This window comes from Spermophilus citellus (assembly GCF_964194105.1).
Source record: "Spermophilus citellus genome assembly, chromosome: 17".
In the NCBI taxonomy this organism is placed as follows: Eukaryota; Metazoa; Chordata; class Mammalia; order Rodentia; family Sciuridae; genus Spermophilus; species Spermophilus citellus.
In genome coordinates this window covers 24,725,539-24,750,323 of record NC_138199.1, presented here as the reverse complement: position 1 = coordinate 24,750,323, position 24,785 = coordinate 24,725,539, and the positions used below count along the sequence as shown (strand labels likewise).

The 24,785-nt window shown below is 51.3% G+C and overlaps 1 protein-coding gene across 2 annotated transcripts in view; it reads left to right on the top strand.

Moving 5' to 3' along the window:
• PITPNM3 (PITPNM family member 3) overlaps nucleotides 1–24,785 on the top strand; it is a 95,402-nt gene that overhangs the window by 48,254 nt on the left and 22,363 nt on the right. For both annotated transcript variants that reach the window (XM_081271078.1, XM_081271079.1), the window contains exons 4-9: nucleotides 944–991; nucleotides 18,468–18,544; nucleotides 18,877–19,112; nucleotides 22,044–22,233; nucleotides 22,652–22,774; nucleotides 23,184–23,368. In XM_081271078.1, the coding sequence (XP_081127204.1) occupies nucleotides 944–991; nucleotides 18,468–18,544; nucleotides 18,877–19,112; nucleotides 22,044–22,233; nucleotides 22,652–22,774; nucleotides 23,184–23,368 (859 nt within the window). The remainder of the gene's footprint in view (nucleotides 1–943; nucleotides 992–18,467; nucleotides 18,545–18,876; nucleotides 19,113–22,043; nucleotides 22,234–22,651; nucleotides 22,775–23,183; nucleotides 23,369–24,785) is intronic.

The window sequence follows — 24,785 nt, the reverse complement described above, 5'->3', positions numbered from 1 at the left end:
AGTCTGGAACAGAATCTCAGCTTCCAAACTCCAGCTATGTGTTCTTCTCACTCTTTATTCTTGCCTACCTTTGAGAGAGCTCAGCAGCCCTGGTTCCAAGCTGGAGGGAGACAGACAAGGATCTGGGTGATATAAACCGGGAAGGCAGCTGTGGCAGGCAGACAGCTATGGAAATGGGGTGAGCAATTCTGTTGGCGGCCTCTGGGTTGGCTGCAAGAGGGGATGCAGGCATGTTCAGGGCAAGAGCTGTCCATCAGGCCCTGGCTGGCTGGCTGGGGAGTTGGAGGTCTTTCCTGGATGGAGCTGCCTTAGAGCCCTAAGGGGAGGAAGCAAGGCAGCTTGGAGTGGCCTGAAGGTGGCTTTCCTCTGAGCCCAGGAACCCCTTCTCAATGAAGCAGGGCCTTGGGGGAAGCTGCAGGCACATTTTCTGGGGGAAGCTCGGACTCACTCAAGAAGCAGGGTCATGGTGACATGGTGAGTAGGAGGGACCCGGGAAGCTTCCATAGAAGCCCAGGAGATAGTGGGATGTTGAGATCAAGAACTTAGGAGAGAGCTCTGGACTGGAGATGTTTGGCAGTTGCCTGAACATGGCATGCAGCACTGACCCTCAGGAGAGACTAAGGGGTGGGCAGAAGGCAACACCTGGTCAGCAGGTGCTTACTGGGCTGAGAAAGGAGGGAGTCAGACAAGATGGCTGTGCAAAGGTCAGGCAGTCACGGGAACTGGGCCAGGTGTCATGAGGGCTCCCAGCTGTGAATTGCATAAAGGCCGAGGATTAAGTCTGTGGGGAGGGGTGCAGGGCCAGAAGTGGTGGGTGAGACCTCTGCCCCTCGGCTCTGGAGCCGAGGGACAGAGGCAGCCCCTAGGAGGGGCTCTCAGGAGGCACAGGGCCTGGTCATCAGAGGCCAGGGTTGGTCTGCTCACGTCCCTTTTGTTTCCACAGGAGAAGGGACAGCGCCGTGCACATCCAGCATCCTCCAGGAGAAGCAGCGTGAGTTAAGCCTGACCCCATGGAGTCCTTTGGGATGGGTCCCCTGTTACCCACTCAGAGCCCAGAGGGTGGTGGGGTCATCCTTATCTTGCCCACAGGCAGGAACAATGGGCTTGGGGTCACTTGGCCTGAGCTTGGGCCACTGTCCTGAGACACTCGGGTTCCCATGTTACGCCATACCGGACAGCTCAGCTGTCAGAGCCAGAGCAAGGAGGGTGAGGTGAGGCTGGTGGGCGAGGAGCAGGGGCAGCTGAGCAACGGGACTGTGGGAAACCTGGTGAAATGTTCTCTTCATCTACGGAGACAGCTGGGCTGTACACCTCCATGACCTCCTTCAGGTGACATAACTCCCAGTAGCCATAGGTGGCGCCATGGTGACGTGACAGAGGTCAGAGTGAATGAGGTCATTCAAGGCTGTGCCATGCATGGGTCACAACCCCTTGTGAAGAGGTCTTCTCTGCAGAGCACGGGGCTCCTGTGGTTGCATCCTGGTGTTTCCTGTCTTTGTTGTGCTTTGGGTCATACCGATGTCTCCACGTTTCCTTCTGCCTGTGTTTTCTTGGAGAGAAAAGCTCAGGATGGGTCCTAGGAGAGACGAAGTAAAGATGTCAGTTTGCTGGCTGAGTCTGCCCTGGACATCCTGGGTGGACTTGGTGGGTAACTTCGCAGTCCTGTGTCTGCTGCCAGCGTATTGAGTTTCCACAAGAGGCTGGGGCCGGGGAGAGGAGTCTGTATGTATATTTTCTCAGGACTTCCTTGACTTCTCCTTCCTGCTGTTCTGACCCATGGTTGCAGCTATCAGGGGCTCAGCCCACTCTGCCCAGCACCTCCCTGGGCCCAGGCCGGATGCCTTCCTGTACACTCTCCCATCCTCTGCTGCTCAGCTGAGGCCCCTGAGCCCAGCCTCCCACAGCCTGGGGCCTGTCCCTGAGTGGGCACACAGGCCTCCAGAGAAGCCTTCTGGGTTTCTAACATTCAGATGCAATTCACAGACCAAGTTTCCCGTGTGATCAGGGGCTGGTCACCCTCAAGTCTCCAGCCCCAAGCCCACCCAACAGGAGGAAGGGCAGGGCAGACAGAGAGGGCCAACTCCAAATGTGCCTGCAGGATTTTAGTTTATGGAGGTGATTTTGGGTGATGACACAGAGACTGAGGCCATTGAAAGATGAAATTATTACATAGTTTCCAAGAACAGGGACATGTCTTGCCATGCCAGGCAGGGACACCAGAGAGCCACAGGGCTGGACAGGAGGAGGCAAAGGCACACATCACAGCCTTTTGAGGCAGGAAAGGCGGGACAGGTGGGGGACAGCTGAGGATGGGCTGGTTTGAATGATGTCTCTGATCTCTGGGTGGTAGAGGTCCCTAGTTGTTGGGCACCCGGCCCTAGGTGGTTTAGGGGTGGGGGAATTAGTGGCTTAGTGGGTGAATGTTAGCTAAAGGAGGCAGATAGCGGTGTGGCTTGGGATTTGGTTGGTCACCTGTGAAAGTGTGTTCCCCTGGGCAAGTTTCTTTTCTGTGGGAATTAGCCAGCTGAAGGCGAGGGGTAGGTTCTCTCTGGCCAGGAAGACACCCAGCATGCCAAACCATCATAAAGTAAAAAACAAAACCTGGTTAACACAGGGATGCTATCGCATTCCTCAGAGATGTGGGAAAGGAAGAGACCATTCCTGCTGGTTCTTTAGGAAATGAAAACAGCCGTCTGACTTGGGGTTTATCTCCAGGAGGCCAAACCACAGCTCCGTTTCCCACAGACACAATTGAATTGACAGGACAGTTAGTTTCTTCTGGACCTGACTGAAAAATTGTATTTCAATAGTGGCAAAGTCTTTCCCCCCCCCCCTCACGGTTATCGATTTTAGTCAAAATTATATTGCTGAAGGCTGTCAACATCCTTAAGGATACTCTTGCCTAATAAAAAATAATAGTCAATGAAGCCAGGGGCTGTAATCCCAGCCACTAGGGAGGCTGAGGCAGGAGGATTGCAAGCTCAAGGCCAGCCTCAGCAGCTGAGCAGGGTCTTATCTCAAAATAAAAAAAATAAAAAGGGCTAGGGGTGTAGCTCAGTGATACAGGAGGGCCCATGGGTTCATTCCTCAGTACTGAAAGAATAAAGAAAGATAACAGTCAATGTGCAGAAGAATTTTGGAGCGCCAGTTGTACATTGGAGGTTGCCAGGGGGCCAGTGACCCCCACCAAGTATAAACCCGCCCTTTTTGGCAGTGAGAAAAACAACACTGTAATATGTTTTTCCATAATGTTGAATGTATTCAGTGGAGAGGGCTACTTTTCACATAATTCCACAATCATTATGTCCTGCCTACAATTTTTGGCATTAATATCATTTTTCTTTTATGAAATGATGGTGGTAATTGATGATAATGTGTTTGTTTATTTCAAATCCAGAATTGGCAAAATAAAAGTTTGTGACCTGAATTAAAAAGGGATAATAGCAATGCCTTATGTTTCTAATGTGCTTTTCCACTGATTGTACACTTCTGTGCATATTACTTTCATTAATATTTCCACTGGGTTTTTGAAAATTCTCCAAAAACAAGTTATGAGTTGGTACAAATTACCCCGAGCCTGGAGTCAGAAAATCCTGGGGCCAGTGCTATAATATCCGGCATTTAAAAGTCTAAGGCCTGGATTTGAAGGTTAGCATCTCTATGTGGTTCCTGTGATGCTTTGGGCACATTTCTTAATGTCTCTGAGCCTCAGTATACTCTTTGTGGAAAAAACAGTCATATTCTTTACTTTCTAGAGTTGCTGATGGAATCAGAGAAAATTCATGTGCAAAGCCATGGTCTGCACCTGATGCACAAGAAGCGTCTTACGGTTCTCTCTCATTGGCTTTTGCATGAGCTTTAGCAACTGGAATCTGGTACAGATGGGAGGGAGGTATCTTGTCCTCTGGTGGAGCTCAGTCTCATTAGCACTCTGCTGGTCCTGTGGCTGCCTCAGTGCCATCATCACAGCATTTGAAATTCCTCCTGAGGTGGCCAGAGAGAGCTGGGCTTCTCTGGATTCGAGAAGGTGCAGGCATCAGGTCGCCAGCTCTTGTTTGCAGTGGACTGGGATGGGAAGGCACGTGTCCCTCCTCTGTGGCTATCAGTCAGCTCAGGCTTCATCCTGCCACTGGACAGATTGGCCTGGCAGACTGCCACCTCTGGTGTGTGCTTATAATTTGGAATCAGACTAGATGAAGCCCAGGGAGCCATTGTGTGCAGAGGCAAGGTAGGGAGCAGGGGGAAGAGGAGGGGAAGGCCTTGGACTAGGGGGCAGGAGGCCTGAGGCATTTCTCTTCACCTTGCTGTGCAGTTTCTGCGCCAGCCTGCGGTCCAGTCTTCCGTCCTGTCTGTCTATGAGCCCTTCTGGATCTAACATGCTGAGGGCTTCTGACTTCCTGTTGCTCCCAGCTGGTGTGCCTTTATCTCCTGGCTTCCTTTGTCTGCTTCTCTTTCTGCCTTGTTCCTGCCTCCTTATAGCACGGGAGACATTTATGCATGCCTGGTGGGTGCTGGGTGGGGGCCTTCAGAGAACTCAGCTCCTCCTCATGGAAGCTCATTCCTCTGGTCTTCAAAGGGAAGGGCAACATTCTTCTCAGATCCAAGCCAGAAACCTTTCTAGACTATCCTCCTACCTTCATCACTATCTAGTCAAATTAGACCCTCCAGCAGAGCATTCTGGATCCTTCTCTCCTACCCTTCTTTTTGCCTCCTGGGTTTATACCTGGGAATCACCAGCCTTGAGACTGCCATTTTACCATTTCAGCTCCAAAATTCTTCAGCACATTGATTGCTATTATTATTTTTTTTAATACTGGGGATTAAACCCGTGGGCACTCTACCACCTAGCTACACCCCCAGCCCTTTTTATTTTTATTTTGAGACAGGGCCCTGCTCAGTTTGCTGAGGCTGGCCTTGAACTTGCAATCCTCCTGCCTCAGCCTTCCTACTCGCTGGGATTACAGAGGCCATTGTCTTCTCTTTCCTGGACTGCCCTGTCCTCCAGTACACTACACTGGTCTCCCCACCCCCAGACTCTCCCCCTCTGTCTTCTCCAGAGTGACAGAAAGACTTTGCCAGGGCAGTCCTGGTCCCCCCAACCCCTGCTTCCCTTCCCCCACCTCCCTCATCACTCTCCCTGCTTCCTTTCTGGGGGAGCACCCACTGGGGGAGCTGATCAGGAAACTGAGATTTCATTCATGCCCACGGAGGGGACCCACGCAGCCTCCTGCACAGCAGAAGGTGGGAAGGGTTACTGGGGACTCAGATGCACAGCTGCAAGCAGGAAGCTGGCCCGCCACTTCCTGCTGTGAGCTGCCATCACCCTTGGCTCCCTGGGATGGGAATTCTCCTTCCTGCTGCACCCACCCCCTCACAAACCTTGTGGGAGGAGGTCCGGCCTCATCCCCCCTCATCCTGCCTCATCCCTCCTCCGGAGGCCCTCCTCCTCCCTGACCCTTCTAGACTCTGCGATTCCACAGGGTTCAGGGGGCTCCCCTCGAGGTTCCCTTTGATCTTGAAGCCTGGGGCTGGGAAGGGCGATGGTCATGATGAGCCTGTCACAGTGAGAACATGAAGATGCCCTGGGAGTAAATGAGCTTCCTGGGAAGATGGTCCCACTAGCTCCCTTCACTCCTCCATCTCCAGAGCTCCGCCCCTCCCTTTTTCTTGCAGTTGGTCCTTTCCACAATCACCCGGGTTACCTGGGTTGGTCCCCTCTCCTGTCCTTTCTGCCACATAGGAAGTCAGTTTTACTGTCAATCTCCTTGCTTCCTCCGCTTCCTGTCAAAACCACTTGGGTCCAGGCTCTGCATGGGACAGGGTCAGGAGAGTTGAAGAGCGAGCCTCCTCTATCTACCTCCACTCCAGAAGGACAGGTTTTGTGAGAGGAAGACTTCACTCACTGCTGTGGCCTTTGGGGTTGAACCTGACCCATATTGCATGGAACAGAAAGGACACACGACACCTGGACTCATTCTGGCTACTGACTGGTTTTCCCACAGGCCAACGATGGCACTAGCTATGGGCGCAGGGGTGGTAAGAGGATGTCCCAGGTGTGGGAGGATCTGCCCACAGTCATATCTGCAAATCACAGTGGAATCCCCCGGGACCCTGAATTTCTTCTCTTCCCCAGACTAAACCCTAACAATGGACCCAAATGAATCCTGATTCTGGCTTCAGACTGACCCTTTATCTTCATCCCCAAACTGAGCTTCTGTCATAGTCACTAAATGAGCCCTGATTTATCCTGAGCCCTGATTTATCCCCAGCTAGGTCTTGACTTCAGCCCTGGTCTGAACTAAGCTCTAATCTTTAGCTCAGTGTCACCCTCCCCATTGTGGGGACATGGGTTGACCTCACATTCCACTGCCTAGGGTTAGCAACCAGAGGAACAGCTTCCCGTCCCGAATACTCCCAGTCTGCAGTTTACCCAGGAGGACCCCCCCCCCCCACAGGAGCGATGCATGAAACCCCTTGCCCACAGCTGGCCTCCCCATTCCTCTGCCTGGTGACTGGTATCTTTTCCTGGCCTGTGTGGGCAGCTTGCTGAGCACAGCTGCAGACAGGCTATATTTAGCCTGCTTTAATGAGCTCAGGGTGGCAGACTTCCGCCTTGGGAGCACTTTTCTTGCATGTGTGCGTATGTCTAGGCTTGGCCTGGCTCCTTTGTGTGTGTGTGTCCTTGCATTTGTGAGCATGCTTCAGCATGTGTGTCATGCACTAGTGCATCCATCTACATGAGGACCAGCAAGTGTCTGTGGTGCACATAGCTGGGTCTCTCTGTATAGCGCCTGTATTTTGCTAGGGACGCGTGCAGCCTCTGACACAGGAGAGCAAGATGAGAATGGATCATTAATCCATTCACTCATTTGTTTAAAAAAATATTTAATGAGCACCTTGATACGCCAGTACCATAATAGTTTTTGGGGGGACAAAATGCAAAAGCAAATCCAGCTCCAGCTTTTAAGGGTTTTACAGTCTGGGAGATGGAGGAGGGGAAGACAATGATCAAATACCCATAACATTGAAAGTATAAAGATGTGTCTCAGGAGAGGTCAATGGTGCTTTGGGGAGACGGGTGGAGGGAGGGAAGGCTCCTAAGGAAGCCAAACAGAGGTTTCTGTAGGGAATATCTGCACACAGGGGTGCATGAGGGTCCAGGCAGAGGGCAGCAGATGTGCACAAGCGTCCTGGGTGAGGGGGAAAGGAAGAAGCTCCAGGACTGTCCAAAAGACCAATGAGGTTGAGTTCAGAGAGGAAGGTGAGCAGGGAAAGGGGACAGTGGGGACTTGTGGACCTCACAGGGGCCTTGGCCAGGGTGCAGGAAGGCAGAGGAAGGACTGTGTGGGGGGAAGTGAGGAGATTTTCTCAGTGTTCGAATCCAGCCCATGATTCAGTCTTGGGGAGGGAGCCCCACTCTCCCCAGTTCTCCGAGGGGTGTCTTTTGCTGGCCCAACCCAACCATGAGGAAGGGAGCCTCAGCCTTGGTGACAGAGCAGACCGTGCATGTAGCTCTGGAAAGGCATAGAGGCCACCCTGTGCAGACCCCCAATGTCACATGGAGGAGTCAGACTTGCCTCAATGTTTTGAGGAGCCAACTTGATTTTGACTCCAGGTACCCAAACCGCTGGGCTGATGAGAGATCCCTCTCTGGCTCCCAGGACTTCTCCTTTCCTCATTCTCTTGCCACTGTCCCCAACCCCCCAGTGTCTCCCTAACCTGCCTGTGTATGTGTGTGCCTGCGCCCATCTACATGGGTGTGCGGAGCCCTGGCACCCACCCTGGTGAGCACAGGGGCCCCAACCCAGTCTGGTGTCTCAGTCTGCAGCTCCTGGTTGAGGGTCCCAGGTTCCCCTGGGTACAGATGTTCAGGCCTTCCAGTGGCCCACCATCCGGAGACAGGTCTGTCTCCTCCCCTCAGCTCAGCGGGGCCTGGGGGTGGGGAATCTCTTTTTTTTCAGCCAGAGGGAATCTGTTGTCTCTTCAAATCCCTTTCTCCTGGGAACAAAAGGACTTTTGGAAACAAAAGAGGAAATCCAGGAAGCTCTGTCACAAACCTCAGAGGCATAGGAGCCAGAGCAGGCAGAAAACATAAATTTGTTTCTCAAAAAAAGAAAAAAGAAAGAAAAAGAAGAAAAAATCATCCTGCTACATGCACTTGAAAAACAATCTTATTTTTTATCTGTCTTCTGAGTAGCTAGCTCATGAACAAGGTCTAAAACTCAAAAGGAATGGAAGACGGCGAGTGACACTCCCTCTCCCATGCCCCACTCACCCAGTCCTTCCCAGAAGCAAAGATGATAATGAGTTTCTTCTATTCCATTCCACAGATAGTCTCTGAAAACATGAACATATCCATAAATATTCTCTTACATATATTTTTATACATACCCCCTACACAGATGGGAGCATGCAGTGCATTCCATTCTGCACCTCGCTCCTCAAGGGTAATAACACAGCATGATTATCTTAACTGTCTCCGTACATTTCTAATGCTCAGATTTGTTGCTCTGGGCAATGGGTGTGTCACAGATCACTGTGGTGGTATGATTTATTTAACCTGTCCCCTATTGGTGGACAGATAGGTTGCTTCCTGTCTTTTGCTATTATAAACAACTTGGCTGTGGTTAGTGTTGTACCTATATCATTTTGTGTGTGGACTTGGCATTGCTGGGTCAAGGCGGCGTTTTGAATGACATTGTCAAATTTCCTTCCATCGGAGTTATACTGGTTTTCGAGTTATACTGGTTTTCACTCTCAGCAGCAAAGGAGGAAGACAGCTTATCTTCCCGCATCCTGGCCCCTACCAAGTTGATAATGGCTCACCTGAGAGGCGAAAGCAAGGTGTTTTGGCGGTGATTTCAAGCAGCATTGTTCTAGGTTAGGGTTCTGAGGTTGAGCACCTTTTCATTTGTCAAAGCCATTCCCCTCTCCTTTTGCTGGAAGCCACAAGCATTCTGAAGGGATTACGGCAGAAGGAAGGTGTGGGCTGGCGTGTGCTTGCATTCCTTTGTGTGTGCAGACTTGACTTCCGACTTTCTGGCAGGGCCAGGGCTAATGTGCCAGGGGAATCCTTGTAGGATTGAGCCCCAGGTTCCAATCAAGCTCCTGTAACTCAAAGCAGTCTCTCCCCACTTTTCTTCCTTGCTAAGGGTCTCTCTCTGCAGGGCAGGGCCATCACATGGAGGCTTTTGAAAAGCAAAGAAACCATCCCTTTCCCACTCAGTACTTTCAGGAGGATGAAAGAGCCATGGCCTGGTGACTGGGTTCAAATCCTTATCCCTCCACTTACACCCTGAGCGAAGTCCCTTGATGCCCCCAATAGAGTTCTCTTTGGAGGTTCCTGGTGTTCAGTTGGCAGCCCAAGGACACATTTTCAACAGGCAGGTTCTGGGGCCCAGACCCTAGCAAGGGTCAAGGGTCAGGGGTCAGGCCTTTGTTTGGGCTAATCTCTCTGCTAGTGTCTCATTCACCAGATGGATCCAGGTGGATGTGGTTGATTCTGAACCTGAAAGGGTTAAGGAGGCCACAGGCAGGACCTCTGGCCTCTAGATGTTCCCCAACCCTGGATGCATATTCCCTCCCCAGCCTCCCTGTGAAGTGGCCACTTACATAACTTGCTTGTGTAACCTCAGTGAAGTGTAACCTCCTGCCTCCAGGCCAGCATGGGGCATTCTGGAACAGTTGTAAATATTTCCTAAATTATGCTGAAGCTTGGAGACTCTCCAGAAGCCACTCCCACCTCATTTGTCTTGGCTCTGCCCTCTGCTCTCTTGGCCCAAACATGACTCAGTGCGGATCTGCAGGCAGCCACTGGGTCCTCTTAGGTCTACTCTTCTCCAGGCTGGGTCCCTTGACCTCCGAGCCACTTTCTATAGTTTTCCTCCTTGGCTAGTGAGTTCCAGATGTGTCCTCAGTGTGACCTGAGCTGCAGGGGCAGGGCAGGGGAGGCCCCTCCTCATTTACTCCCCCATATTTTTTATTGGTACATTATAATTGTGCATAACAGTGGGATTCACTGGGGCATATTCCTGCACGCACATGATCGAACTATAGTTTGGTCAACATCGTCCCCTTTCTCATTTTGAACTGTGGACTCTGGTTGTGCAGCCTCAAAAGTGGAGAAATAATTTTGGCAGCCTCGTTAGCCTGACTCGCGGGAGTGTTTGCAGCCTTTGGTCATGTGACCTGGCCCTGCCATGAGACATGCTTTTGGTCATGTGATCTTGGGGACTTGAGGGCTCCTTGAAGGCAGGTGCTGTGTGGGATTCACAAGCTGGGTAGTAACGAGGAGGGTAGAAATTAGCAGGGGATATTGAGTTGGTTCTTTAACTCAAACACAGGATCTTAATTCGCTTGTCACATTTCAAGTTCTTCTTTTCCTCCACAAGAATCTCTTTTCTTTTTATATCGCCTGATTAGCCTGTCAGTTCCCAGAGGGCAGGACAACATTTGGCTTTGTTTTCTTGGCAGTGTGTATTTTCTAAGGTAGGGGTTTGTGACTGGTATGAAAATGTCCTTTGCCTAAATATAGCCCAAGCTTGCATTGTCTATTCAATGGATGTAGTCATAAATAGTTTAAAACTAAAAGAAATATGGGTTCTCTAGAGAAAGATTGAAAAAAGAGAGAAAAAGTAGAAGTAGAAAAAATAATCGCCCCTTGTCCCAGCAACCCGAAAATTGCTGACATTTTGTTGGATTTCCTTTTAATATAAGGCCTCAGGCTTCTTGTCTACCCCTACCCAGATTGTTGTTTTTTGCAAAGATTGGGGCTGGGACACCTGCAGAGGAGGTGGCCTGGGGTCTGGCTGGTGAATGAGGCCAGTGGCTGTGAAATTGTGCTTTGTGGAGCCCTAAGGAACTGCCTTGTGGCAGGGCTGGGCTGGGGTGAGAAAGTGGGGCTCTGGGCCTCTATGTTGATCAATTTTTGTGACTGTGACAAAATACCTGAGATAATCAACTTAAAAGGAGGAAAGGCTATTTTTAGTTGTGGTTTTAGAGGTTCTAGTCTGTGGAAACTTAGCCCTGTTTCTTTGGGCCTGTGGTGGCACAGTATATCTTGGGAGCATGTGTTGGAAGAAGACTCTACACTTTGAGGTTTCTGGGAAGCAAAGAGAGAGACAGAAAAGGGCCAGAGTCCCAATATCCCTTTCTAGGACACACCCCTGATGACCTAACTTCCTCCCACTAGGCCCCGCCTCCTGGAGATTCCACCACCTCCCAGTAGGGCTACAGACCAGGGACCAAGCCTTCAACACACGGGCCTTTGGAGACATTAAGATCCCAGCTATATTGTCCCCCACCTCCACCTGCTTCAACCAGAACTGGTTTACTTTCATCTTTGTCAACTGGTGTCCTAAAGAAAATTTCACTGGATAATCAATTTTCCTGTATTAAAAAGTTTTAACGCCTTCAGAAGAGGACTTAGTGTTTCCCTGCTCTGTGCAGTCCCATCTGCATCCTGTGTTGGTGATGAGCCCCCACTGCCAGCATTGGGCTAGTAGGAATCTGTTACTGACACCCTCTGAGTAGTCACCTGTGGGCCAGGACAGAACCTTGCAGTGTAGCTTGGTGGCTTCTTGCACTTGTCCCCTAAGTACAGACCACATTCTATGAGCTGCTGTGGTGAGAACTGTGGTTCCGTAGATCAATCTATCCTTCTGCCCAAGTGTCCCTCCTCCCCAGATGCCCTAAGCCCTAGAGTTGCCAGACTTGTGACCCTACTTACTCCACAAGCAACGAGATGGCCTTGACAAAGAATATTCCAGGTGAACTCATCAAAACTCTAGTGGCCACTTCTTCTTTTCTTTTTATGGGGACTCAAAATTTGTTTAGCCAGGTGCTGTCACACATGCCTGTAATCACAGCTACTTGGGGAGGAGGATTCCAAGTTCAAGACAATTTAGGAAGACCTTTTCTCTAAATAAAAAGTAAAAAGAGCTGGGATATAGCTCAGTGGTAAAGCACTCCTGGGTTCAATCCCTAGTACTGCAAAACCTACCAGCCAACCAACCAACCAACCACCCACCACCACAACAACAAAAGCATTATTTATTCACTTGCTCTATGACTTGCTTGAGAATTCACACCAAATATTCTAGTTGGCATCAATTGCTTTGTGATACAGGTGACATTTCCCATTTGCAATTTCTTGGTTCCTCTTTTCTCCTCCATAGGCCCTTGAAGTGAGTCTGGGGTTATGCCTGCAAGTCCTTTCAGGTCCCTGGGTCCATACTCTGCTGGGCATGGAGGCTACACACTCATGCTTGGGTTTAGAATCTCAGATTTCCTGCCTCTTTGGAGGAAATGCAGCAAACACATGCATTTCATGGTGGTGTGGATGGGGTGTTCATGTCTCATCCTGGGATTTTTGTCATGGTCTGCCTGGTGTGTGTGTGTGTGTGTGTGTGTGTGTGTGTGTGTGTGTGTTATCTTTCTCTTCATGGGTTTACCTGGGGGATTAGGACCGTGGTTGGAGCTCCCCATTTATTGTTGAATGAGGCTGTAGTTCTTCCCAGATATTTTCCAGTTATATCTCCCAAATCTCATTTCAGGGCAAGAGGGTAAAAGTCACTGGGTTTATGCACACATTTTTGTTTCTGCCCACTGAGGATTAAATACTTGTATAGCTACTTCTTAGGACATGTTGCATGATCTCAAGTTGGGTCCAGCTCTGCTCAGTGGACCCCAGGAGTGACTGATGGACGTGACAGTGACCACCAGGGCGCTGGCAGGATAGAAGAAGTTGTCAGTGCTAGCCGGGGACACCCCCAGCGTCCACCCCTGGTGGATTCTAGCAGCTGGTGGCAAGAGCAGCAGAGATAGTTGTCTTCTTTAGCCAAGCTGGGGTGTTGCTTTGCTCAGGGCACTAAGCGCGTGGATGACGACCTTGGCTTTTGTCTCAAGAGCAGTGTGGTGCATGGGTAATTAGAAGGGATGATCACGATTTGTGCCTTTCCAAGGCTATGATTAAGCAAAAATAGCCTCCATTCTTCAGATGGCAGGAGGAGCCATGGCAAGCTTGGTGTGCTCAGAGCTGGCAGAGCACTGGGAGCAGGCGCTGGGGTAGCCAGCCTTTCTCAAAGCCTGTCCTGAGACATTCTCACAAAAACACCTGTCAGTTCCCCCACCCCAACTCTGGGCACAGCAGGGACCCAACCTGAATAGGGTCATGCAAACAGGAAGTGGAAGGGACAAACAGCCTGGTGGTGAGGTCCTGGGCCCCTTGCTTGTGGGGTCTCTACCATCTTGGACCCCCGATGGCAGTTCTTTAGGGGAACCATCTACAGGTGGAACCACAAAGCCTGGACTAGGCAGTTCTAAAATTAAAAAGAGTTGGGATATATATAACTCCTGGGTTCAATCCCCAGTACTGCAAAACCAACCAACCAACCAACCACCCACCACCACCAACAACAAAAAGCATTTGTTTATTCATTTGCTCCATGACTTGCCAGATACCAGTTTCCCTGGGGACTTTCAAGAAATGTGCTTCCCAGTGGGGCTTCCATGAATCTGATTTCTCCTGTGGGTTTAGCAGCATGAAGATGTTTCATGGCTGTGTGTGTGTCCTGGGATATTTGCTTCCAAAAAGTTTTCCCAAAAATGCCAGGACCTGAGAGCTGATAAACCCTATTCAAGGGTCTGTTGGGACCATAGATAAGTAAGCTCACAGCAGTAGCCAGACCCAGATCATGGCTGTGGGATTGCCACATGGCCTTGGTAGCTCTGAGAAGGCTTTCCAGAGGCACTGACAATTGAGCAGGGTTTTGCAAGACAAGTAGAAGATTTCTGCTCTGCAAAGTGAGAGAGGGCTTAGCAGGCAGAGGGTTCGGCATAAGCAAAGACCAGGAAGAGAGAAAAAGGGATGCCTTGTGGGTGCATAGAGCCAGCGACCTCAATTGTTGTGGTAGGAATGGCTGGTTCTTAGGAAGGCAAAGCTTTGCAGGCAAGCCGCAGTCAGGGTGACCCCAAGGCCTCTGCTACGGCTGGAGATGTGCCTTCCTGTGGGGTAGCTTTGGTCCTGGTAGTCAACATTTTTTGGGGGGGTCGGGGGGCGGGTACTGGGGATTGAACTCAGGGGCACTTGACCACTGAGCCACATATCCTGTCCCTTTTTAATATTTTATTTAGAGACAGGGTTTCATTGAGTTGCTTAGGGCCTCACTAATTGCTGAGGCTGGCTTTGAACTCACAAACCTCCTGCCACAGCCTCCCGAGCCACTGGGATTATTGGCATGCGTCACCGTGCCCGGCCTGGTAGTCCACTCTTGATGGACCACAGTGTAGATCTGGCAGGCTAGGTCGCTCCTCCTCCTTTGCCCAGAGCAAAACACTTCTAGCCGTGCCCAGAAAGGAAGCAAGGCTCTGTCCCCAAGCTGCGTAGGAGGTGAGACTCTTCCCTTTGGCTGTGGAGGGATGGAGTGGCACTGAAGACAACCCTGCCCAGTCCCAGCCTGTGGCTGTTGTCCCTACTGAGCCAGGAACCGCCTCAGCATCATTTATGGCTGGGAATGCAGCACATGTCCACCAACTCATTGCCCAGAGCGTGGCGTGGGCCCGAAGGAGCTGACTCTAGGCAGATGGAGGAGGCAGGAGCTCCTCAGTCTGTGTCATCAGCGAGGGCGCAGGCTCCAGCCCCCACCTACTGGAGGGCATGGTGCCCAGGAGACAGCAGGACCCTCATGTCTTCCCTGCAAGTTATTTATAGACTCGCTATGGTAATTTGTGGCAATCACAGCATTTAATCCTGTAATCACACTGCAAGCAGGCACCCAGCCCAGCAGGCTGGTGAGCCTGCCAGGGCTCAGGGAGGGACTTGGCGGCAGGGCAGGCCAGTGCAGAGGCGGCGATGTCCTCATCAGCCTCCAGCTCCATTCGTCAGCTGTGGCCCCAGCTCTGTGCCCCCTGATTGAGCCTGGAGAATAAGAATAACAAAAGCCACTAACACAGAGCACCTCTCTACTCCAGGCCCTGCCTGAAGTTCTTCATGCAGATGAGCCACCTATCCTCACCACTGCTCTGTGAGGTCATTAATAATAGCATCCTGCGTTCCAGATGAGGAAACTGAGGCACGGGAGGATAGGAGGCACGTCTTGAGCTCCAGCACTCTGGTTCCAAAGTCTATGGTTTAGCCAGGCCTCTCCCAGCCTCAGAGGTGAGGGGCATCCCAGGCTCTGCAGCCATAGTCTCAGCCCTGGCCATGCTCTGTTCCTCCTGTGCCACCTGCCCTAGAGCCGCAGGTTAGGCTGCAGGCACCATGAAGCACAGCTGCTTGTCGGTTTCCTCTCCAGGTGTGCTCTTTTCCTATTGACAAAACACTTCATGTCCTAAGAAGAGGTTTCCAGGCAGCAGAACGGGGCTTTCATCTTTGAGGTGCCATTGTCAATTTGTGTTTCCGTGCCTTCTCCTGCAGAATGGGGATTGCTGCGTTCACCTCACTGCAGTGTTGTGTGCTTCAGAAGGATAGTGCTGCACCTGGCTAAGCATCTTCCTCTGCCTGACGTGGGATCCTCCAGCTAGGTTCCCTCTATCTTGTTATGTGTCCTGGGGCAGGTGACCTGGATTGTTTGAACTCAGTTTTCTTGACTATAAAATGGGACTAAGAGCAAATCCATCCAAACTGAGAGGATGATTGAGATTAGACATGTCAAGCACATAAAAGCCTGGCACATAATAAGTGCTCAATAAAACCAGGCCATTCCTGTGGTCTTTTATTATTGTCTTGTCCTAAGGGCGGAGTCCAGGCCTCCCCTAGCCAAACCCAGGGCCAGGTCTTTTCTCCTCCTCCTCCTCCTCCTCCTCCTCCTTTCTCTCTCTCTCTTTCTACCAGGGATTGAACTGAGGGGTGCTTAACCACTGAGCCACATCCCCAGCTCAGTTTATTTTTAAATTTTTATTTCACTAAGTTGCTTAGGGTCTCACTGAGTTGCTGAGGCTGGCTTTGAACTTGTGATCCTCCTGCTTCAGTCTCCTGAGCTACTGGGATTACAGGCGTTCGCCTGGTGGGCCAAGTCTTGAGTTATGCCTGAAAGGCAGAAGAACTTGAGCTACTGGAAGGAGCATCAGAAAGTACTGGGCAGAGTCAGGTTTCAGAACAAATCTTTGTCTCCTTCTCCTAAAATCCATCACTCAGGAAATGATTTCCTGCCTGTGTGGTCAGCTGCTAGGCGCTTAGGAAACAGTTATCCTCTGACCAGGGTTATGTCTGGGAGGGCAGAATATTTCAGAAACTGTATTTTTCTGTGGAGGAAAGCTCTTTGTTGGGCATTCTTTGCAAAGCACCCTCCTCCTGGGCTGGTGGTGGCTGAGGAGGTGTTGACTCCTACACAGGTAGGTCAGGGATGCCCAGGGAGCCTGTGGGAAGGACTGTCCCCAGATGTGACTCCTATCAGAGAGCTGCAGGCTCCTGGAGGGTAAGAGCGGGAATGTGTGAAGGAAAAGGCCATCCTCATCTGAACCACGCTTCTGTAAGAGACAACGAGCTCCCCATGAACAAAGGCAAACAAGTGCTTCACGGCCTAGCTGTGGGTCTTGGAAGGTGGTATCCATCTCACAGTGGGGAAAGGAAAGGAGGCAAGGTGGACCGGATGGAAGGAAGGATTCCTCAGGGTGGCAGGCATTAATTTGGGGTGGAGGGCAGCTGCTGGGTGTCTTTGAGGTCTCTCTTTACCTGAGAGGTGGATATCATGACATTTGGGGGGCATGAGTGTTAAATCAGGGGTGGGCACATTTTTCTGTAAAAGGCCAGATAGTAAATATTTTAGGCACTGAGGGCTGTAAGTCTGTTGTCACTTCTGAAGTCTGTTGCTATGGTGTGGAAGCAGCCGTAGACAATATGTAAATGAATGAACCTGGCTGTGTGCCAATAAAACTTTATTTACAAAAACAGGTGGTGGGCCAGATTCCACCCTTGGCTATAGACCTCTGTGTTAGAGAAATGAGTGCTCAGGAAGGGCTGGGTGCCAGGAAGCACTTCCTGGAGGAGGTGTTGAGCCAGGCAACTGGGAGGAGTCAGGAGCACATTTTTTTTTTTTTTTTTTTTTTTGGCAGTAACTAATTTCACTCCAAAGCTCTGGGTGATGTTGATGGTCCTCCCGAGTGTTGGCCATACCTCTCTGAGAGTCCACCTTCCTCTGGATCATGGTTCAAGGGCTTGCTATGACTCTGAGAGCTTCAACCACACATGTATATGTGATATGTATATATATATATATTTATATTTATATATATATATATATTTATATTTATTATTATATTATATTATTATTATCATTTGTGATGCTGGGGATGAACTCAAGGCCTCATAGACACCAGGCAAGTGCTCTGCCTCCGAACTACCCCTGTTCCCATCTGCCCCAACTAGATAGATAGGTTTATTCTTTGCAGTACTGAGGATTGAACCCAGGGATACTCTACCACTGATCTACATCTCCAACCCTTTTTATTTTGAAGCAGGATCTTGTTAAGTTGCCCAGGCTGGCATAGAAATTCCGATCTTCCTGCCTTAAGCTTCCAAGTAGCACCACAGGCATGCACCGCCCTGCCTGGCTCAACCAGATGGCTTTTTAAAAATTATTTATCCATCTGTATTAGTCAGGGTTCTCCAGAGAAACAGACCCAACAGGATAGACAGAGTTATATGAAGAGACTGATCGTGAAGGACAGCCTCATGCAGCTACAGAAACTCAAAAGTCCCATGATGTGTTGGCCAGTGGAGGCCCAGGAAATCAATGGTATAGTTTTAGTCCAAGCCCAAAGGCCTAAGAACCAGGGGAGTCATGGTATGAGTCCCAGTCCAAAGGCCCAAGCCCTGGGAGCACCGATGTCCCCAGGCAGGAGAAGACGGACAAACATACTCAGTAAGACAGAGCAAATTCTCCCTTCCCCTGCCTTCTTGTCCTGTCCAGGCCCTCTGTGGATTGAATGATGCCCACTCACGTGGACTGGGTGAGTCTTCTTTACAACCTCCCAATTCAAAGGTTAATCTCCTCTGGAACCACTCTCGCAGACACACCTCGAAAATATGCTTCCCCAGCAATCTGGGCATCCCTGAGCCCAGGCAACCTGACATGGAATTAACCATCACACCAGCTCTTCCAGCTATTCTCAGAGGGAGGCGTGACTCAGATTGACAGCCAGGACTGGAAGTAGATGTCATCAGCTGATACCACACTGTGGCTGTTGTTTTTGGTGAAGAAAAGCCAGGACAGTCCCCTCCTAAAACACCCCTACTCATCCCACCCTGGCATACCTCTGCCATGCTTCCTTTTCTTAGTAGGACAAAGCATACCGTGATGTGTGGACTGCAGAGACAGGGACCGGGACCGGCTGACTCTCCCCAGGTCCTAACTATGATATAATCCTAGCTCTTCAATAGAAGAGCTATGTGGCCAACTGGGCCCGGGGAGTGTCCTGTTGCCATGGGAGTCCTGGAGATGCTGAATGCTCCTCTGTCCCCTCTGCAGGAGAACTGTACCGGGCTTCCCTGAGAAGACAGAAGTTTCCAGCCCAGGGAAGCATTGAGATCCATGAGGACAGCGAGGTGTGTTGGGTTTTTGAGACGGTTGGGCCCATCTGTGGTCAGGATTTTAGGAAGAGCCTTAGGAGAGTAGACAGGCTGCATAGCTTTCATCTTTGTTTGACTTGCGGGGTGACCCTGGGCAGCTCCCTGTCCTTCTCGGGGCTTCAGGCTCCCTTATGAACGTGAAGGGTCTCTTCAGACTCTTCCTGCTCTGATATACTTCTGGCAAGATGCTCGTAGTGCATCGGAGGTCTTACCACACAGAGGACTGGACAGCTCCCCATCCCCCAATGCCCTTATGTCCCCCGTCCCCTGTTGCCTGCCTCTCTCTATCCCAACCCTGTCCCTCTCAGGAAGGTTGCTCTCAGCGCTCCTGCAAGACACACGTTCTCCTGCTGGTGCTGCATGGGGGGAACGTCCTGGACACGGGGTCAGGGGACCCGTCCTGCAAGGCGGCTGACATCCACACCTTCGGCTCTGTGCTGGAGAAGGTCATGCGTGCCCACTTCCCGGCTGCTGTAGGCCACATCCTCATCAAGTTCGTCCCCTGTCCTGCCATCTGCTCTGAGGCTTTCTCGCTCGTCTCTAAGTGAGTCCATTTCTGCTTGGATGAGCTGGGTTGGTGGGTGCAGGGGGACGTTGGAAGGGCTGCTCTTGCCATGCGGGTACCTGGTGGGCAGGGGGGTGCCTGCTGAGGCCTCTGGGAGGTGTCACATCCAGATTGATCATGAGCATCCCTGGTGGAAAGTGGTCTGCAAGAGTCTTCTACCTGGGAGCAAGTCGTGTTAAGGTGCTCATGATTCCCTGGGTCCAGTTCTTGGGCTCAGTGGGCCTGATCCAGTTGGCACAGATGAGGGACCTGAGAGGTTCAGCATTTTCTCCCAGAGTTACCCAGCATACGAAGCCAGGAGCCACACTAAGGCAGCCTCACTCCTAAGCTATGCAATTACTGCCTGCTAGGGATAATTACCATAATTACCTGTGGACACTCTGAGACAAGGCCAGGGAAGACTTCCTAGAGGAGGTGACTTTTGAGTGTGATAACAGTCAAGTGTTAGCCTCTCAGATCAGCCTGGATTTGAATTCCTGTGATGTGACCTTGGGAAGCTATTTAACCTCTCCCGGCCTCAGTGTCTGCATCTTTAAAATGGGAGCAGTAACGATAATAACTGCCTCCCAGAGCGCTCGTGAGGATTCTGTGTGCTGGTGTATGCGCATACTCACCCCGCGTCAGCACACGTTGGTAGAGAGTGGGCTGGGTAGGAAGAGGTCCTGACACAAGGCAGAGAACCTCACGGAGCAGGAGGAGCAGGGATGGCATGGACAGAAGCACAGACCGAGCCCTGGGCAGCACTCTTACTGCAGATGCTGGTGCGTCCCCATCCACTGTAGGTACTAGTATCTGTGGGGGACAAACTGAGACACCAGGAGCCCTCCAGAGTCTGTACCCTCTGGGGGATCCCACCCACTGCTCCTGGGCCTTAGGGCTCCAGTGCCCCCAAGGTATTCTTGTTGAATTTAATGAAGGCAGGTGCCTGGAGCCAGGTGGATACTCTGGTTTCTCAATAATCTGCACAAAAGACCTGAGCACCTGCAGGGCCCAAGTCCCATAGAACATTTGGCATCTTGTTAGGACTGGAAGCCGAAAAGCTGGGTACTTTCCGTAGCTAGGGGTGAAAGAGAGCTGTTGGCACCTCTATCTGGATCCAAGCCCCTCTCACAAGACCTTGCCAGAGCCTCAAGAGCCCCTTCGCCCTGGGGCTTGTGGAAAGAAAGTCCCAGCAAGGAGCTGGGGTGCATGGGAAGCTCCCAACCATCCAGGGAAAAGGGAGCAGGTGTGCTCAGCCAGATGTGGCTCTGGGGAGAGCCTCAGCTGAGCAACCTGTCCAGGGGTTCCTGGAAAGGCCAAAGTCCCCCTGCCCTGGGTTGATCAGGAGCCAACATGGGCTGGACCTTTTCTTTCCCTCTTTCTTTTCCCTGCACTGAGTGAGCAGAGAATGATTTATCTGTGTTCCCAGGACGCCTGCAGGCAGATCTCAATCAGAGATGGAAGGAAGGAAGGAAGGGGATTAGGCTGCTGGTTCCCCACCTAGTTAATCGCCCCAGTCCCTGGTGTGATTCTTGTCAAACTGTAAAAGCAAGATGTGTAGGTTCACCCCCCGGAGCCATTGAACCGGGAGGTGGGAGCCCTGAAATCTGCATCTTTAACAACTCCCCAATCCCTGCTTTGTGGCAGGATTTGGGAGCTGCTGAGGCAAAGGCAGCTCTGTTGTCATACTATCAGTCTGGGAGTTAATTGTCTTCTTCCTAATCCATCTCAGGACCCCGCCTCTTCCCCACCCGCAGGACATCTGACCTCCGGAGCAGGGTCACCACTATCTCCAGGAAGACGGATGGCCTGGCCATCCAAGGGTGCAGCAGGAGGGAGCTTACCTCTCCCCCAGGCAGCTCCTTGCCAGGGCCATTAATCACCCCGTAATCACTGCTGGGAGGGAGTTCTTTCTCAGCTAATTAAAATCTCTCCGGCTGCAATGGAGGCCTGTTTCCTCTAATTTGTGTTCTTTGGAGATGAGGAATAGCTGGTGGTGTCAGCCATGCACATCATGAGGACTCTGCCACCTGCCGAGGGTGCCTGAGCTCTGTCACTTGCCCTAGATTCCATGGGGTCCCCAGGGGGATCCGAACTGGGCTCTGGTCAGCCTGAGCTTCTACTGTTGGGGAAGGGCTGGCTCTGGGCAGGGCTGGGGAGTTCCCAGCTTCTCTCTATGTCCAGACTCAACAATGCACCAGGGGTCTGAGGCAAGCCAGGTGGACATGGGAAGGCTGCTGAGAGGGTGGTCTCAGCGGCCCAGTAAGGGAGAGACTTTCTAAGGGGGGCGGGCGGGCAGGGAGGTGGGGGAGGAGAGGTGATGTGAAGTCTGACACTCTCTTAGGAGTGTGGGTGCCATAGGGCAGGCTCTCTCAGCCCTTTCTGCAAAGCCTGGGAGAGCTCTGTATATAACACCCCCACAAAGGGATTGCAATACTGTGCATTCAGCTAGGTGCCCGCCTCCAAGCAGTGTGAGCCCCACGGCTGGCATGCCCTCTCTCCTCCTCCCTGCTCAGCTTCTCCAAAGGCTTCCTTGAAAACCTACTTCAGACCCTCTGCCCTCCAGGAAGTCTGCATGATGCTATGTCCCCCCACCCGCAACCCACACTAGTTGGCTCCCTGGCTGACTTCTTCCTAGGAACTGGGGTGACCTTAGGGCCAATGGAGAAGAGGGCAGGAGAGCATGGCGGTGCCACACCACGGGCTGGACACACAGCAGTCAGCACAGGCTTGAATTCCCCCTCCTGCTCCCCGTGTCTCCATGGCCGGTGCTTTGTCTCACACGAGCACCTGCCTGGGTCTTCCTGAAGAGTCCCTGGAGCAGGGGGCCCAGTGCCAGGCCAGCAAGTGCTCTCCTCTTCCTCGTCCTCAGCCCCACACCTGCCCGCTCCCCGATCCTGGCTGGGCTTACCTTGGGCCCCCTGTCTGCAGCCTGAACCCCTCCAGCCATGATGAGGGCTGCCTCAGCAGCAGCCAGGACCATGTCCCTCTGGCCGCCCTGCCCCTGCTGGCCATCTCCTCCCCGCAGTACCAGGATGCCGTTGCCACCGTCATCAAGCGAGCCAACCAGGTCTACAGCGAGTTCCTCAAGTCCTCTGATGGGATTGGCTTCAGTGGACAGGTAGGATGGCCTGCTCTCTGTCCTCGCTGCTGCCCGGGAGAGAGGCTGGTCTTTGCCCGAAAGATCAAGGCAGACCCTTCTAGAATCAGAGCATCTGAGATTGAAGGAGGCTTTTGAGATTTGGGATTTGCCTGCCTTCTGCAGATTGGAAAAATGAGGCTAAGATTCTAAGATTTGGAGCCCGTGCTGATCCCTAGCTGAGTCTGACCCCTGAACACAGGCTGATCTTTGTCCTTGGGCTGACCCTAGATAAAACCATGACCCCAGGATGACCCTGCTTCCCATTTGGGCTCTCAGTGCCTCTATAGGAGAAATGCCTTATTCTCCCACGGGAAAGTGACCCCTGCTCTGTCTGGGTTGGGGGTGAGGGGGTCGTCAGGGGCAGGCCTGCATGCAGTGCCAGCTGTGTGTCCTACAGGTGTGTCTCATCGGGGACTGTGTGGGTGGACTCCTGGCCTTTGATGCCATCTGCTACAGTGCGGGACCCTCAGGGGACAGCCCTGGCAGCAGCAGCCGGAAAGGGAGCATCAGCAGTACCCAGGTGCGGCGAGGTGGTGGGACTGGGGAGGGTTTGTCTCTGGGAGCCCTCCCCCAGCCCTGGGAGATCAGGGGCCTCCCCTGGGGGTGGTTCTGCTGACCCTTCACGTTCGCACAGTGACATCGTGGTACAATGGCTTATATTGTAATCCTTCCTGCAAGAGTAGCTAGAGATGATTATCATAGGTAGGGAAACTGAGGCACAGGGTACTAATTGGGGTTCATGTCACTGGACAGCTGGAGGGCCATCCCCATGGACATAGGAGATAGCTGTGCCCCATCATTGCGTGCCACTTTTTGAAAGCGTAGCTCCCCACATCACAGGAGGAAGGGCTTCGTGGCCCGGGGGAGGAGGCAGGGCTCCAGAGTCTCCTGTGACTGCAGTGCTTCCTGTCTTCTACCTGGCCCCTAAGGACACCCCAGTTATGGTGGAGGAAGATTGCAGTCTGGCCAGCAGCAAGCGGCTCAGCAAAAGCAACATCGACATCTCCAGCGGGGTGGAGGACGAGGAACCCAAGAGACCGTTGCCGCGGAAACAGAGCGACTCCTCCACCTATGACTGTGAGGCCATCACCCAGCACCATGCCTTCCTCTCAAGGTACCCCCCGCCCTGGCTTCTGCCTTCTTTTCATCAAAGCATCCAGGAGACAGTCCTGTCCCAGACCCTTCCATGGGGACCCCTAGAGAAATATTGAGATGCTGGGACCCAGGCCACTTACCATGAGTCCTGCATAGAGATCCAGGGACTTGCTTTCTGTCATTGCTCTGCTGAAACTTGCAGAAAGAATTGGGGTCAATTTGTTTCACCTCTCTGAGCCTCAGCTTTCTCTTCTGCAAAAGAACAACCCTGCCCATACCGCTTCTCTGCATGGTTTGAAGAATCTAGTGAAGTAACAGATGGGAGCATGTTCTGAGAGTTACCCCAGGTGTGTGTCCTCTCTATTTCTCAGAGGAGGCCATTCACGCCAAACAGCGGAGGTCAGCACTCTGGTCTCCCTGTCCCCAGTTCAGTGCTTTGACCACAACACACTTTTTTTTTGTACCAGGGATTGACTTTAGGGGCACTTAATCATGGAGTCACATCCCTGTACTTCCCTCCCACCCCGTTTTTTTTTTTTTTTTTTTTTTTTTTGAGACAGGGTCTCACTAAGTTGCTGAGGCTGTCTTTGAACTTGCGATCCACCTGCTTCGGCCTCCTGAGCCATTGGGGTTACAGGCGTGTGCCCTCACACCCAGCAACAGCACACTTCTGTTTATAGACCTCCATGCACTGTCCTTTAACTTTTTAGAAGAGACGGTTAACTAACAAGGGTTAAATGCATGGTTTATACATTTATTTAGAACACAAAGGAGTATTAATCATAGACCCAAATTGGCAGGAATGTCTTTTTTTCCTTTCTTTCTCCTCAAGTCTCATTTCCCTCCCACGCTCCTTGTTTCTTACACAAGTGACAAGTATCAGGAGGTCATTAAAACCCTTAGAAAATATATCATCTTGGGCTGTGGGTGTAGCTCAGTGGGGGAGTGCCTGCCTAGCATATGTGAGGCCCTGGGTTCAATCCCTAGCACCGCCAAACAAAACAGAGAGAAAGAAAATAATATATCTTCTCTCTCGACCTCTCCCAGGCACAGGAACCACTATTGACATTTTAGAGTATTTCTTTTCTATATTTTTAAACATACTTTGCATATGGTATTACTTAAAACAACAAACAAAGAACCCAACCAACCAAACCAAATAAACAACAAAACCTCTCTCAAAGTCTTTTACATCATGATCTTTTCCCCATATAATTAAAAATAGTTGGTAAATATTCTTAATGGCAATATACTTTATTGAGCAAATGGATAACAGCTTACTTAAACCTAGTAACTGGATATTTTTTTTTCCTCTGAATTCTTCTCTATTATAAATAGCACCACAGTGGACATCTTTGTGTATTAACATTGATGTATATATCAAGTTTACAATAGTCTTACCTTATCCAAAGTTTTGCATTCTGTGGTTTCAGCTT